This window comes from Mytilus edulis, chromosome 14 (genome assembly GCF_963676685.1).
Source record: "Mytilus edulis chromosome 14, xbMytEdul2.2, whole genome shotgun sequence".
Classification (NCBI taxonomy): domain Eukaryota; kingdom Metazoa; phylum Mollusca; class Bivalvia; order Mytilida; family Mytilidae; genus Mytilus; species Mytilus edulis.
Window position 1 is genome coordinate 70,917,586 of NC_092357.1, and position 17,472 is coordinate 70,935,057.

Genomic DNA, 17,472 nt, shown 5'->3' on the forward strand with positions numbered 1-17,472 from the left:
AATAAAATGAATAAAAAAAACTATGAAAAATATGCTTCAATTAACCACAATTTTGATAACAGAATGAAGTAATTTTTGTACCAAAAAAAATCATTTTACAACTTTTTCTGTAATTGAACTTTACAATATGGGACACTTTCAAAATTAAATTGTAAGTTGATTGTTCACATCATGCTTGATCGTTATACACCAACGAATCAATACTTGGTGCAGCCTCCAATGTGTATTTAATAAAGTGTATGAACTGGGGTGTCCTTTCGCTCACTGTACGCCCAATAATGTCCTATATAGTCTCGATATGGTTTGAATCCTGGCTACGATCAGGCCAAGGAAGATAAGCCAACTTTGATTGGACCAATGGGGGTTCCTCCAAGGTGCTAATTTCTTACGTTGGCGAGCTCTGCACCATGGGATACGGACCAATTATGTTCTCTCGCACGACAACCAGTCGCTAAGATTCAATTTCGAACATTTTTTGTCTCCTGTAAGACAACCGCTAGTATTGTACTGTTTGCAAAGGGTTTCCTTCTGATCAACCGTCATAAGACTTAGCTTTCCCTAGCTGATGTTTTAGGGGTCTTCCTGATCTCGGAAGGTCTTAAACATCATTTGTTGCCGATTTTTATTCACAAAACGACTTATAGTGGAATGTTTGCTCATATTTGCTTCTCTCATGCTGATAATCTGCAATCTTGCTGCAGCTGGGAGTTGTGGAGGACCATTTCATGGTGATAGTCACTTAACTTTACAATCTTGATTATTTAAAGTGTATCAATTCGGTGTTGCAATCCTTTATTCCATGTGTATATTAAAATTTTGCTTTATGACTAAAATAATGACATATAAATCAACATAACCGTATTGAATTCTCTCTAGTTAAGATTTATACCGTTTTTACGAGTTTATGTATTGTCTGTGTCTTCATCTGACAAAGACAAATGAGATGAGAGTGCAGTAAGTGAACTCTCACATATAATGAGGGTAGAAACATTGTCGTCAAGCGTCAGATATGAGTCAACTGTTTTGTTGTGGTTATTCATTCTAAATTTGTAACTACCTTAAGCGTTAAAAAAAGTTTATTTTTCGATTATCATTTTGAAGGATATAACAATTCACACCCTTTTATTTTAGAACAAAGTCCTAAGTGAGTTATATAATACACACCATGGATAACAGGACTCGATAGCTCTATCCTTGACATGTATTTATAATATTTGAAAAAGAAAGTAAAATCACAAAAATACTGAACTCCGAGGAAAATTCAAAACGGAAAGTCACTGGCTTACCGGCTGCTAATCAAATGACAAATTAAAATGATAAAACTCATCAAACGAATGGACAACAAATTGTCATATTCCTGACTTGGTACGGGCATTTTGTAGAAAATGGTTGATTGAACCTGGTTTTATAAAGCTAAACTTCTCACTTGTACGACAGTTGCATCAAATTCCATTATATTGACAATGATGTTTGAACAAAATGTCACAAATAGGGGGACAACAGCAACTCGAACCCCATCAAAAATTGGGGGTTTAGGTGTTCCGGAAGGGTTAGAAGATCCTGCTCCACATGTAGCATCTGTTGTGTTGCTCATGTATCACATAAGCAACACGACGGGTGCCACATGTGGAGCAGGATCTGCTTACCCTTCCGGAGCACCTGAGATCACCCCTAGTTTTTGGTGGGGTTCGTGTTGTTTATTCTTTAGTTTTCTATGTTGTGTCATGTGTACTATTGTTTTTCTGTTTGTCTTTTTCATTTTTAGCCATGGCGTTGTCAGTTTGTTTTAGATTTATGAGTTTGACTGTCCCTTTGGTATCTTTCGCCCCTCTTTTATTACAAAGGCGAAAAATTGTCTAATTCGGTAGGTCACATTCGATAAAAGGGAATGAGATTGTAGTAACGACATAAAGAACATATCCAATATCATATATATAACGAGTATTCCATTACGGTCAACCAACTCGTGAAGGCACCCGTAAATTTTACAAAGTGATGATTTCAACTTCACCATATAAAACTCTTTGTTTAAAATTGAAAAGGTCACAATATGGAAGCTGAAATCATCACTTTTGTCGTAAAGTTTTGTTTTCAACCAACCCTCATGTATACAAGTCAATTTCTAAATTTCAAATGGCAAAATCAAAAGCTCACACACATCAAAAGAATGGATGACAACTGTCATATTCCTGACTTAGTACAGGCATTTTCTTATGTAGAAAATATTGGATTGAACCTGGTTTCATAGCGCTAAACCTCTCGAAGCCTGACATTAAGCAAGACACCATCATTCATACCACCAATAATGAAGATGAACAGATTGTAATGATTGTTCGCTATTCAATGTCCAGCAACAAATATTACATGCATATTCAAAACGATTGCGTGTTTATGAGATCTGCATATGTCGTTTTTGAACTAGTTCGACGCAATGAGTCGGGTTTTTGTGTCGTTTTGAACAACGAATCCAACCAGTATTAGGTCCCTTAGACACCATGGTCCCTTAGACACCATGGTCCTTTAGGCAGGGTAGAACCGGAAACATTGATTTTGACCTTATTTGCCTCGCGATCTTTTCCAAGACCTCGGTTCTCAAAAACTACCAATCAACGATATCTTCAAAATGTTATCAGAGACTGTACAAGAAATAAGGAAGACTTGACGTGTAGAGTACTGAATCAAGGTGAAGGTTGCAGGGACTAATCACTACAAGTGTAGTAAATTGAGTACTGAACCAAGGTCAGAGGGACTAATCACTTGTAGTGAATTTCTCTAAAATCACCTTTTACTTGTGAGGAAGTTTTCCTACATATTTGTTTATTTTTAGGAAGTAGTCACTGAACAATAAACATGTAAATACATCATTGTTGTGGCTAATTAATGAACATAAAAGAAACCATGAGTGATAAGTACAAACGTTACAATATGTTACCGGTTCGTTTTTTATATATAAGTAAATCCAAGGCCAAATGATATATGTCATACACGAGGATCTGGATGGTGGGTTTCTATATTCTATATTCTATAATTTCTTTAGCCTTGGTCATTTTCTCTCTTCTTTATTCTTTTGTCCAATTGTTCTATATTCTTTATACTTTAGCACGCCAGCTTGCTCTATACATGTATTTATAGTGTTTGTCCATTTTTCTCTTTTCTTTATACTTTTTGTCCATTTTTCTCTTTTCTTTATATTTTTTGTCCATTTTTCTCTTTTCTTTATACAATATTAATTTGTCCATCTTTCTTTATATTGTCTGTTCATTTTACTATTTTCTTTATATTGTTTGTCCATTTTTCTCTATTCTTTATATTGTTTGTTCATTTTACTGTTTTGTTTATATTGTGTGTCCATTATTCTTTATCTTTATATTTAGAGGTCCATTATTCTCTATTGGTTATATTTTAGCGGTCCATTATTCTTTTTTCATTAGTTTTTTTGGCCGATCTTTCTCTTTTTTTTTTATTGTGTACTTTTATCATTTATTCTCTATTCTGTTAACTCCATCCAGACCCTCAAATAGTTGTTACATTCCGAGAATTTGTCAATCAATTAATCGGGAAGCATCAATAATAGTAGTAGTGAGTAATCCAGTGTGAAAATAGTAAAAACGAAGTAATAAAACCCATGTCATCAGTGCTAGTGTACTTATTGGATCACCTGGTTTCAAGGGTTAGCGAGAACGGACGCGCAATTTCTTTTTTTTCTGCATATGCGGATCCAGGACTTTTCAAATCGGTGTCATTTTTATACAAGGTAGACTTTCAGTAATGTTACGTGACATAGGCCATGTACATATATATTCTAATACGGCGGGTCAACCATATCTTAATATAATTTATGACAGTTGTGTCATAATAAGAAACTTGTAAAAATAAGTCGGAAAGCGCTCGCTTGATAAATCAGACTAGCACGAAACTCACAATTTATTTAACAAAAAAAATAAAAATACACAAATCTTGTTTGACGTCCTATACGGTTTATTATTTATTTAACCCCCCCCCCCCCCCCTTTCCTCTCTATATGACTAATATGTCTTTATTCAAAGAAAAAAGGTTTTTACAAACTTTGATTTAGAAATAATGATAAAAAAAAAACACTTGACAGTAGGTCTAACTAATATAACTGAATGATTGGTCGCACTTTTTTTATATACCAGGAACTGTAAACCCGTATGTAAATATGTGATCAGCAGGATTCCTGATTCCAACTCCACAGTGGTCCTGACATTATTCCTAGTAGAAAATCAGTCGAAGAAACCTTTCCAACATTTCATTATTCCCACCCTCCTCTTCTTCATATCCCTTCCCCCTCTTCCCTTAGTGTCCACCCCCTGAATCCTGCTTCCAATCCCCACCCCTCATTCCCTGGTTGGCTTATCTACGTATCCCTGTCTACCTCTCTATGTGCATAGTTTAACACACGTAAACTTTAAATGGCTTTACTGATTTCGATTTTCAGGAAAGTTGTATTGATGTCTTTGACATAGTTTCTTAAAATCGTTTTGATATTTCTGATGTCTACCAGTAAGTAGACAGTGTATACCTTGTTGAAAAAAAGATATAGATACGTTTTCTGCAGTGTTTCAATTAGAATATGTATATTTACAAATGTTAGGCAAATCTCAGAATTCGGTCTAGTGCATGCAAAGGAGTTTTTATGCCCCACCTACGATAGTTGAGGGGCATTATGTTTTCTGGTCTGTGCGTTCGTTCGTCCGTCCGTTCGTCCGTCCGTCTGTCCCGCTTCAGGTTAAAGTTTTTGGTCAAGGTAGTTTTTGATGAAGTTGAAGTCCAATCAACTTCAAACTTAGTACACATGTTCCCTATGATATGATCTTTCTAGTTTTAATGCCAAATTAGAGTTTTTATCCCAATGTCACGGTCCACTGAACATAGAAAATGAAAGTGCGAGTGGGGCATTCGTGTACTGAGGACACATTCTTGTTATATGGTGTATTTGCATTGGTATAAATATGTTTTTAACATGTTTCTTTTATGTGGGAAGTTAAATCATTTCTTTTTTGTTAATCTAAAGGAAAATTGCATTAAGAATTACTTCCTTATGGAAATGAGAAACCTTTGAAAATCAATGTACTGACTATGCCTATAATGGGTCCTCTGTTGGAAATAAACTGTATCTTATCTTATCTTATAGCTTACAATACTGTTCACTAAACATCGACTAGTACTGTAGAAAGTATTATTCATAAATCTAGTGGTGAAATATTGTTGTCGTATGAATGTAAAAACTGGTATGCATGCACTAGACCAAATTCTGAAACATTAACTCAGATTTGGATAACTGCATGTTTTGATTGATTGCTGGTTGCCAGTGGCAAATATTTCATGCATGTTCCTGACGACTGAATATTTTGAAAAAAAGAAAAAGGTAATATGACAGCCAATGAGACATCTATAAATCTTAGTCTGAATGATGTGGATGTTAGCAAATATTGGTCATTATACGGCCTTCAACAATGAGGAAAACCCAAACCGAAGTATCCGCTATTTAAGACACCTTAATGTGGCAGATAAAGAGATCGAGTACACTTTAGGAGAATATTGAGGCGGTTCATGAAATTCGTAACTAGAAACTGAAAACGAACGAAAAAGTGATGAGCGCACCTTTAGTCTTAATTATATTTTAAAATTAGTAATGTTTATTTCAAACGAACTGTCAAAGCGGAATATACTATTTATATATATATATGGAACAAGCAATAGTGTTATTATACCATTGTTCTGGGATTATATCTGTACAATTATAAAGCATGGTTTAAATAATATAATACCCTTAGCCATGTAATGGTAGGATTAAAAGTTAAATATAATATTAGAAATCATTCTTCTGTTGTATTTTATAATGTACGTTGATATAGAATTTAAAAGGACGCATTTGTGATATATAATTAATCAATGATTGGTCTATCAGGTTTAAGACAATGGCTTTTATTACTGTGAAATATGGAGGTAAAATATGTGTATGGGGGTAAGAGATCTGTATTGGGGTTTATGGTGTATTCGTATTGGTATAAATATCTGTTTTACCATGTTCCTTTTGTGTGGGAAGTTAAATAATTTCTTTTTTGGGAGTGTAAAGGAAAATTCAATCGCAATAAGAAAACTTTGAAAAGTGAGAAGAGAGTTGGAATAATATTCTGCAAGATGCAACCATCCTTATTGACGAACTTGTAGTATAGTACAATTTAATTTCGTTAAAAATCTCTCACAGTCAAATCTAGTATGTTGATGTACATGTAAGTTATTTGTCTGTTCTATGTAATTCTTTCAAAATATTTTCTTAATATATATTTTCATCTTACTTTCTTATTGTTTATCAATACCAGATACATATAACTTTGTTTCATATGTTTCTGGCAATACATATACAATATTTGTACATTGTTGACAATATAAAAACATTTTGTGTATGAGCTTTAGCAAATAGGACGAAAAAGTGAGGCTCGCCGACCTTTTCTCCTGTTTCGTAGCGAGTACAAATACATTTTATATTTTTCAACAATATACATATATTGTATTTATCCTGAAAGTTACACCCAACACTTCAACTTTAGTTTTTATAATCTAAATCTTTGTCTCTTATTTTACAATGAAATCGACATAGTTTAAACGCGGACCGGGAAGAGGACCCCAATATGAAATGTTATGCAAAAAGAAATATCCACATTACCGCTTGCTCAACAAATAAGCAGGGTAGCAGGAGATTTGACAAGTACATATAAAGCAAAAAAATACTTGTGTACCTGCTATTTGTACAATAGTTGGCTGATTGCAGGATACAATCTGCAGTTACTATCCTCATTTATATACAAAACGGATGGATAAAACGTTGTGATTAGTCATCGGAGCAACACAAAAAAAAAATCACTCGACCACACGATTTCTTTCGTTTCTTAATTATAGATGTAAAGCAATGGTTCGTGTGACTCAATCGAATATGTTTAAGCATAGTTTACATTGTCTCTATTTTTTTTATATTTTTTTTTTGTATTTTGTAATCAGAAAATATACAGTCAGTGGTGTATTTATATTTGATGTATTTGTAATTTGTAAAGTTGTAGTCAAGTGCATTTAGAGTGTATAGAAATTACGTACATATTTTGAATGTATTAGATACTTTTTTTTAAATGGAGATGAGAGGTTTTATTATAAATAGACGAACATTCTAAGTGTCAATAAAGATTTTTTTGTTAATATATATATATTTTATTTAGAAAACTACCCCTATACATCGGGGGCACCAGTCATCAGGGTAGAAGTGATGGTGCGTCTATACTATATTATTTACAATTATATACATTTTAGTTAATGGTTTCATTATAGAATGTCTTTGAAACAATAACATACATGGCACATTAATAAGACAAAAATAGAGATTTCTAAAATACATAATCATAATAAAAAAAACAATTTATAGAATGTTAAAATATACATGTAATTAAAACACTCGTAGACAAATATGACCATGCAGCATGTATAAAGCATAAAAACTAAGATCAATCAATATATAATAGTACATACGAGTAAGTTAACTCAAAGGTTTATTTTGGTTCAACCATAGTTTGACGTAATCTAAATAATTCTAAGAGATACATTCTTCCATAAACATCATAAAATGAACCAATTTCATCGTTAAAAGCATAACCAATATCGCCAACTAAAAATAATACTTGTGCACGTGGCGACAGTTCCAGAAAACTTACATTTCTATCATTAAAAGAGGCAAATAAGGTGAAAAATTTAGACCTGGTTTGCTCAAGAATAGATAGTTTCAGAATTTGACGAATAGTTACTAAAATCGAATTCCTCAAGACAGTATGCAATGTGTACTTTAATTGATAAGGAGATACGAGGGTCTGAATGAAGGTTTCAAAATAGAGAATAATGGAATATAGTAAGGGGGATGGGGTTTAGGAGGGGTTAACACGCAGAATGGAGGGCAAACAAATAATAAATAACAGAAAAATGGCTAGAAAACAAGTAATAGAGCATAATGGGATATTAAATTATATGCAAAGAACAATGAAGACAGTAACTAAAGAATAGAGAAAATAGGCAAAGAATAAGGAAACGGCGGACTTCCAGACCCGCAGATATGCTTGTCAATACTATGATTGGTTGTGATGCTCCCTACTGTTTTGATCTGGTTATCAATAAACCAAACATAATCCTCAAATGACTGACAGACAGAAAATCTTAATCCCCAGAACGTTTAAATGATTGACAATAAGTATTGAAATTAATCCTACTTATTCTAACAAAGACTTATCAATAATTCAAGAGACATTCCAAACGGATTTGTCAATCGATAAAGATCAATAGAATGTTTGTACTAATGTTTACACTGATAGATGTAACGGCTATGTCTTAAAACAGTAAAATAAAATATGCATGTTTGTTTGCCACAGGGGATCTACTAAGATCGATCTAAGATGCTTCCTTTAGGCTTTGATAGACTATTTTCATATAACCGACTTTTTCCTCCTGGAGTTTATATAAATTTTCGACAGACAACCTACATGATCCTACATTATGGTAGGACTTTCTGGTACTCGGTCAATTACGAACAACTAAATAAAGTAAAATCCCACTTAAATTGGTATCATATTTAGAAAAAAAGATATTTGTTATAGATTTAGTTTTAAGGACTCTCTTACTTGATCTAGTACCAGAATGTTCAGCCACAAGCTTGATAACCTGTCGAAACATTATATACCCGGAGTCAAAAGTCAGTAATATGAAAAAAGTCTGTTAGGATTCCATGTTATAGGGAAATTGTGTTAGGTCGATTGATCAAATAAAATAAAGACGGAGTGAAACGACAACAACATCTATACAACAGAAAGTGTAATTGCATTATATACTTTGAATTGAAATTCTGCATATAAATGTACAATGGTTCTTTCACAAGAATGGGATGTGTTCATTATATCTACTTTGAAGTACGATGGACGATTTTTTCATTACCTCAGATTTTTTTGTAGTAGGTTACGATGATCATTTACCATGATTGCCTCTTTAATATGTAGTATTGCTTTTTCTTCAATAGAATATAAATATAAATAAGTAGTTTTGGAATGAGTGCTAATCAGACAACTCTCTCACCCAAGTTACAATTTGTAGCATTAAGTCATTATAATAGAAGGTAAAAGTGCGGCCATCATCACGAAGCCTCGTCTTACACCGAACAACAAGCTATGAAGGACCACATAAAATAACATGTGTATAACAACTCAAACGGGAACACCAACGGTCTTTTAAACATGTTTACAAAGTACGTACACCATACTAATGGAAAACCTAAAACAATTTATAACCAAGTAAATTCAAATGAATATGACAGTTCTTGTCCATTCGTTTTTGATGCGTTTTGTTATTTGATTTTGCCATGTGATTATGGACTTTCCCAATTGATCTTCCTCTAAGTTCAGTATTTTTGTGCTTTTACTTTTCAAATGGCGTGTCGCCATTTTAATTGTTGTGTTAAACAAAATGTCCGTTTCTGTACTTATAGCTTAGATTTTGACGTCTGAACATTAAAGTTTTCGTGTTGACCGGATTTTGTTTTATTATTTATTTGTATTGTTCTAAATACAAAGTTTAAAAATTATGAACATTGATGGTCATACAAAACTAAATGACAATATTATGATTAGAAATGAATTGCTGTGCACACTGTTAAGTAAATTGAGAGGGATACCTTTAATAATATGAAATCAACAGAACGATTGGTTAAGTAGGTATACAAGATTGGCCCTGAACTAATGGTATAGCGTAGCTTACTTTTTGGGGTACGAATACAAAATACCCCTCTAGCGCAAAGGTTATTTATCAAAGAATCAACTATAGAATCCTCTTTTACTAATGTATTCCCCACTCTTTCTCTGTACTTGTTGTGCCTCTTTTTTTCATTTGTACTGCAGTATGTTCGGTGGTTAAAGTCAGCTGTTTTTATTGGATTAAACAATATAAGTTAATTTATTTTTTAGATTCTCAAGAAGATATTTTCAATCCGAACTGCAGAACATTTAACTTGCTTAGATGTATTCAACGTCGATGTAAATGTAACGATGAGGGTGAGTATAAAACGACTTATCTGATTGGTCGAGTGAAAGTTTAGAACAACTTGTTTAATTGATTGAAGGGTAATTGACTGATTGGAAAAGATAAAACTGAGTAAAGACCCCATCTTAAACGTTCCTGCAAAGATCTCGGTGTCATGCAACAATTTAGGCAAGATTCCTCATCATCAATCTGTCCAATCTAAATTAGTTTTTTACTTTGTTTTCTGTACCTACATATTAATCTTCTATGCATATACCTCACCTCACGACTACAATTTCCAAATACAAAGACGTGTTGCAGTACCACACTATTGACGACTTAAAAAGTCTAAACCACCTGTGCTAGTTTCAGCTGGCCCGGTTATTACTGCTAACATAAACATTGAGATTAATACTCCTTTGCGATATGTTTTGTCAAAATATATGAGATATTATCATGAGCTTTAAATATGGAATAACCGTATCACAAATGATATCGGATATGTTCCTTACGTCGTAACTACAATCCCCTTCCCTTTCCTGAATGTGACCTACCGAATTAGACTATTTACCGGATTTCTTATCACATAAGCAACACGACGGGTGCCGCATGTGGAGCAGGATCTGCCTACCCTTCCGGAGCACCTGAGATCACCCCTAGTTTTTTGGTGGGGTTCGTGTTGTTTATTCTTTAGTTTTCTATGTTGTGTCGTGTGTGCTGTTGTTTGTTTGTCTTTTTCATTTTTAGCCATGGCGTTGTCAGTTTGTTTTAGATTTATGAGTTTGACTGTCCCTTTGGTATCTTTCGTCCCTCTTTTAAAACATCAATTAAAAGCCCAACTTTATAAAAGGTTGCACAATTGCTGATCTCAAAAGTAGATTCAAAAAGGGGTAGTCCATAATGACTGAAAAAATCAAACCAAAGACTAAATCAAACAACGAAACGCATGAAAAAAACCCTGTTTATATTCCTGGCTAGGTACTTGAATTTTCCAAAGAAAATGGTGGGTTTAACTATGTTTTATAGCTGGCTTAACTTTTGGTTCAGTCGAAGATTTTACAAGACAGAAATCAGACAAAAGTGGTAACATACAGATTTTATGAGTAATAATTTATGTCAGTCGAACTATAAGAAAATATTGACATCCTTAAGGTTTATTATAAGAAATGTTTTGTTTCAGTCGAACTATCAGATGAAAGTGGTAATATAAAGTTTTTACGAGAATGTCCAAATAGATATGCCAGTGAAATGTTGACGGACAGAGAATCATTAGTATTACTACGTGTAGAAAGTATGTATATAACTGATTATATGATAAAATACCTACCTTGGTTCGTTTTCCTATAAAAAGCTACTAGTACCTCCCTTAATTTGTTCTCCTCTTATAGCTGATGTCTTTCCCTCGGTTTTAGTTTGTTATCCGGATTTGTTTTCTCTCTATCGATTTATGACTTTTGAACAGCGGTATACTACTGCTGCTTTTATTTTCCATACAAGATCATGTGAATTATCAGAAGTATTCCTAGATTGGATTGCCTATAAACAACTTGTTTGCCGACTGGACTGATCAGAAGTTAATTCCTTTGTAAGTGTTCCGTACAAAAAAAGTAATACATAAAAATAACGAACTTTAATGAAAATTCCTAACGAAAAGTTCTTTATCAAATGGCAAAATCAAAGTGTCAGACTCGTTAAACGAATGGAAATTATATTGGTTTACTTAACTAATTTGTTTTCCGTCTATACATATAATAGGTTAACAATTCAACGTTAACCCCTCATATAAAAAGTTGGAGTACAATTTCCAATGCGACAACCCCCCTCCCCCGATAGACGGAATGACGTCGAAGTAAACAACAGTGTGACCTTCAAAATCCAAACCGCAAAGAAATATATAGAAGAACCCAATAATGGTTTATCGTTACAAAGTGTGACTTGGGCGGAGAGTTTTCTCCTTGGCATTCGTGCCACATCTTCTTAAATCTACCGACATAACGTACAACTGTAAAACCAGTATATAGAGCTCGAGAAATCTTACGACCTTATCTAAGTATTAAATACACGAAAAACAAAAATTATAAACATACGGAGATATGGTAGGATTGGTATGACACAATTACCTACTAGAGGTCAGATGACATTGGTACAAGCAATTGTTAGTACCATTAAGGTCTTCAACGTGAAAACAAATCCTCACATATTGTCCACTATAATAGAAACAATTCAACGAGAAAAAAAAAACAAACGATACAATTTATGACTGTCAATACTATTTACAAAAAAACGAATATGGTAGACATTTTCCCTTGTGATCGGTGAGAGGTTATTTCACTTAGTTTGTAATACAAAGTTGTTTTCATTTGAAATATTGAAGTATGAGCTTCATATCGAATTGTAAAAAAAGTATGTGTTTCATATCAAGTGGAAAAAGCACATTGTATGCATGTCCCTGTCGTGGATCGGACCCAGGATTGCCCGCTCTCAGGGTGTCAACCCTATTAGAAAACTTCCACTAAAGAGGTGGTGAAATATAATACAATACTTTCAAAAGACTTATTTATAAATTTTCAATCTGCAAATTCATCATGTTAATAAAAAAATATTTAATAACAATTCAAGAAGACAAAACATCAAGAAAACAATGACATTGGATATAAAAAAAACGCTTATGAAAATATCATTTGTAATTACATGATGCACGATTGTTTTAGAATATAACCGTAATTTTAGAGAGAAAAACGCTTTTAACTAAAACACTTGAGTGTATACTAAAACACTTAAGTGTATACTAAAACACTTAAGTGTATAACTATATTCAAATTTCCATATTATATTTTATTATTGTACCAATGATGATTTCCCCGTACGTTGAAGTTGTTGTTTGAATTCTCACAAACGTCTCATTTTTTTATGATTCTAAATTGTGTCTTGTTATATTAAATCTGCTGATGATACCATAGAGATGCCTGATTCAAATTTATAACTTTATGAAGAGAAGATTCAAACATCAATCTGGGACCATATATTGTTGACATTTTTCGTCAATTTGTTTCCCTTGAATCTTACTGCGTAATATTTTTATAGATCATTGACCATGTTGACAGGACATGAGACGCAAAAATATCAAACAGCAACATCACGTTACACTGAATCAAGGTCAAACTTTTGTGTCAACCCGCGTCAATTTAACATTGAAATGCACCCGAATTTATTCAGACAACCGATCAACTATCGAATCGTTTTGTCATTTCATATTCCACATTTCCATTCTCAATTTTATTTAAGTAAAAAGTAAAATCACAAAACTATTGTACTCAAATTCAAAACAGAAAGACCTTAATCAGACAGCAAAATCAAAAGCGCAAACACACCAAACGAATGGATAACAACTGTCATGTTAAGTAAATAAAAAAATACTGACACATTTATGTCAACTATTTTCAAAAATGCATGTTAAGCTTTAGTCTAACATTATTTCTACTATACATGTCATTGCAATGCTGACAAATCCCAATGACCGAACTGCTGTTAACAAAAGTCTTACTGATTTTAAGGCTTATCTCATAAACTCCGATTTAATTACCCTCTACAATTCCTACAAATATCTGCTTTGCCTACTTAAGTTTTCCTGTGAAAATATATCAATATGTATGATGTTGTTAATGTTGTTTTGCCATGTATTTTTTTTTAATTATAGAGAAGGATTCCCATGGTGAAATTTACGTACCACTGTTAAACGACGAATACATTTCAGACGAATTCCGCAGTAAGTATTTTTATATTGCTAAAGATATATTATAGGTACAATATTCTGTAATGAGAAAGAACAATTAACATTTTTTATGAGTTTGACTGTCCCTTTGGTATCTTTCGTCCCTCTTTTACCCGTGGCTGTCTCGATGAAAACAATTGTGATGTTTTAAAAAAATATTTGAAGAAAAAATTGTCTTATGGTACAACACATCATTGATTTGATGCTCTGGATTTACAATGTATCTTCACCAGGAACGGTCAAAGCAAAATATTTGAAAGCTGAGGATGTATTAATCGAAAGTTAAACAGATATATGAAAAAAAAAAAGGTACCTAAAATAGCCAAATTCATCTATTGTCATACATTGTTTGTTTTAAAAAAATTTAAATTCATAAACGAAAAAAATTTAAAAGGTTTGTTATGAATAATGTCAGTACCGAAGCATTGACTAATGAGATGATGATACTCTCTGTATTTACTGTACAGTCAGTACCGAAGCATTGACTAATGAGATGATGATACTCTCTGTATTTACTGTACAGTCAGTACCGAAGCATTGACTAATGAGATGATGATACTCTCTGTATTTACTGTACAGTCAGTACCGAAGCATTGACTAATGAGATGATGATACTCTCTGTATTTACTGTACAGTCAGTACCAAAGCATTGACTAATGAGATGATGATACTCTCTGTATTTACTGTACAGTCAGTACCGAAGCATTGACTAATGAGATGATGATACTCTCTGTATTTACTGTACAGTCAGTACCGAAGCATTGACTAATGAGATGATGATACTCTCTGTATTTACTGTACAGTCAGTACCAAAGCATTGACTAATGAGATGATGATACTCTCTGTATTTACTGTACATGTGTACCGAAGCATTGACTAATGAGATGATGATACTCTCTGTATTTACTGTACAGTCAGTACCGAAGCATTGACTAATGAGATGATGATACTCTCTGTATTTACTGTACATGTGTAATGTCAGTACCTCAGCATTGACTAATGAGATGATGATACTCTCTGTATTTACTGTACAGTCAGTACCGAAGCATTGACTAATGAGATGATGATACTCTCTGTATTTACTGTACATGTGTACCGAAGCATTGACTAATGAGATGATGATACTCTCTGTATTTACTGTACATGTGTTAATAATCATTTGGTTGTAGCACGAATATCTACTCAGCTGATGATATTCCTTGTATTGACTGTTCATGTGTTATATTAATAAATATTGTGTTGTAGCACGAATATCTACTCAGCTGATGATATTTCTTGTATTGACTGTTCATTTGTTATATTAATAAAGATTGTGTTGTAGCACGAATATCTACAAAAGGATCGGGAGGATCAGGTTCACGGCCAAACAGCAGACGAGTTAGATCAAACACAAGGCGGAGTAAAAAGGACGAGAAAAAACAGCGAACTGAAAGTAGAGGAACCGCGCCATCTGCCAAATTAGATTCAAAACGATCAAGATCGCGGCAAGGGAAATAAGCCAAATTAGTTATTGTTTTATCTCAGGTTTAAAAACAGTTGCGTCCCATCGTATGAAATAAACTATTGTAAATGTCCATTAACATTGAAACTGAATATTTGTAAAGTATTCATTACAAATTAAAAGAAATTGATAGATAACACAACCAAGATTTATTACTATATATGCCTTATAAGTTTTGTTTTATCTTATCGAATGTTGATCGGATTACAAGACAGAACATGTTGTTTCGATTTTTTTAGTATTTTCGGAGGGTTCGTTGTTGGTTGTTCGTATTGTCTGTTGTACTGTCAATGAATTTGGTAGTACGCTTATTTAAAACGTTATGAAGTTAAACATGCTCATTGTTTCGAAGCTCGTTTATATAGGGTCGGGTAACATAACATACATGTTCCATTAACAATTTAATTGTGTTTGCATACAAGTGGGAGGTTTAGCTAGCTATAAAACCAGGTTTAACCAACCATTTCTACATATGAAAATGCCTGTACAAGTCAGAAATATGAAAGTTGTTGTCCATTCGTTTGATGTGTTTGATCTCTTGATTTTGTCATTTGATTGCGGACTTTTCCTCGGAGTTCAGTATTTTTGTGATAAATTATTTTTTGCATTAATAATTTTTAAATACCATTTTTGTTTGATCTAATATCATTCCCCAAACGAGCAAACAAGGATGCCACTCATATAGCAGGAGCTAGCTACCCTTCAGGAGTACCTGAGATCACCCCTATTTTTAGTTGGGTTTTTGTTGACCATTCTCTGGTGTTCTATGATGTCTTTTATGTATAGATGTTTGCCTTTTGATTTTTGTTTTTGTTTTTTGTCAGTTTATTTTCGATCTATGAGTTTGACTATCGCTCTGGTATCTTAAGCCCCTGTTTTACATATGGTGCTTTTACTGTATGTAGTTTTCACGTAATGAGGCTCAACAATTTCGAAGCTCTTTGATATTTGATTGTATTTGACATAGCATGGAGTTTCGAAATGATATTATTGTATTATTGTATTTGGTTCGAAAAAAGGTAGAATAACAAATATTCGAAACTCCAATGAAAATTCAAAACTGAAAGTTCCTTTCCAAATTGCAAAATCGAATTCGTAAACACATCAAATAAAGGAAAAACAATTGTCATGGTTCTGATACAGGCATTTCCTTATGTAGAAAAAAGTGGATGAAATCTTCTTTTATAGCTCTTGAACCTAAGCCTGCCACATGTATGCTAAATAAACTGTTATCACAGAGATATGTCTCGCCTTTTTGTAATTTTGATTATGGAAGTGTTAAAATCAAAATAGCAATACTTTAAGTTATGAAAATATTCAAAGTCAATTAACCATGACAGAGTTACATGGCTATATAAACAAGTCAATAGACCCTGACTAAGGGGGCGGAGCTAAATTATCTCCATGAAAATGAGGTATGCCGATGCCTACTCAACTGCATACCAAATATCATTGACCTACCACTTGTGGTTCCAAATAAACTGACCTAATCACAAACTAATACATGTAAAATAAGCAAAAGTTTGGAAGTCAATAGACCATGACTGAGGAAGCAGGGCAATATAATCTCCATGGAAAGGAGATGTGCCAATGATTATACAACTGCATACCAAATATGATTGACTTACCACTTGTGGTTCACCATAAACTAGACGTAATCACAAACTAATACATTGTTGACGCCGCCGCCGCCGCCGTCGCCGACGCCGGAAACAGCATACCTATGTCTCGCTTTTTGACTCCGTCATGGCGAGACAATAAAACCAACATTATTATACAGCTGTTCAAAATTCATCAATCGATTGAGAGCAAACAAACCCGGGTTACAAACTCAAACCGAGGGAAGCACATCAACTTTAAGAGGAAAACAAAGGAACAATAGAAACACTGAAGTGCAACAAAAACCAAACAACAATTCATGTGAATCAGAGAATAACAACGAATACCTTAATTAATTTAGAACAGTACACAAAAACACCATAATAAAATTCCATGAATTACAAACAGTGCTTCGCACGAATGTATGACATTTGCATAGAATTTCGTTATATTGATATCAATGTATAAGCAATGTATGAACAATGTACGAGCAAACAAAAACGTCAAAAATGTGGAACAGCATTCCACATTGCTT

General features: G+C 33.4%; 1 protein-coding gene across 1 annotated transcript; it reads left to right on the plus strand.

The window, feature by feature from the left end:
• The first annotated feature begins 5,882 nt into the window (after positions 1–5,882).
• Positions 5,883–15,480, plus strand: LOC139503205 (uncharacterized protein CXorf65 homolog). The gene is made up of 5 exons (XM_071292945.1): positions 5,883–5,970; positions 10,011–10,097; positions 11,246–11,356; positions 13,763–13,831; positions 15,159–15,480. Exons 1-5 carry the CDS (start codon positions 5,943–5,945, stop codon positions 15,332–15,334), a joined length of 471 nt encoding a protein of 156 aa, XP_071149046.1. The 5' UTR covers positions 5,883–5,942; the 3' UTR covers positions 15,335–15,480.
• The last annotated feature ends 1,992 nt before the right edge of the window (positions 15,481–17,472 follow it).

Coding starts and splice junctions, on each gene's coding strand:
- LOC139503205 (XM_071292945.1), top strand. CDS start 5,943: ATGGCTTTTATTACTGTGAAATATGGAG. Junction 10,098..11,245: donor ATGTAAATGTAACGATGAGG/GTGAGTATAAAA, acceptor GTTTTGTTTCAG/TCGAACTATCAGATGAAAGT. Junction 13,832..15,158: donor CATTTCAGACGAATTCCGCA/GTAAGTATTTTT, acceptor ATTGTGTTGTAG/CACGAATATCTACAAAAGGA.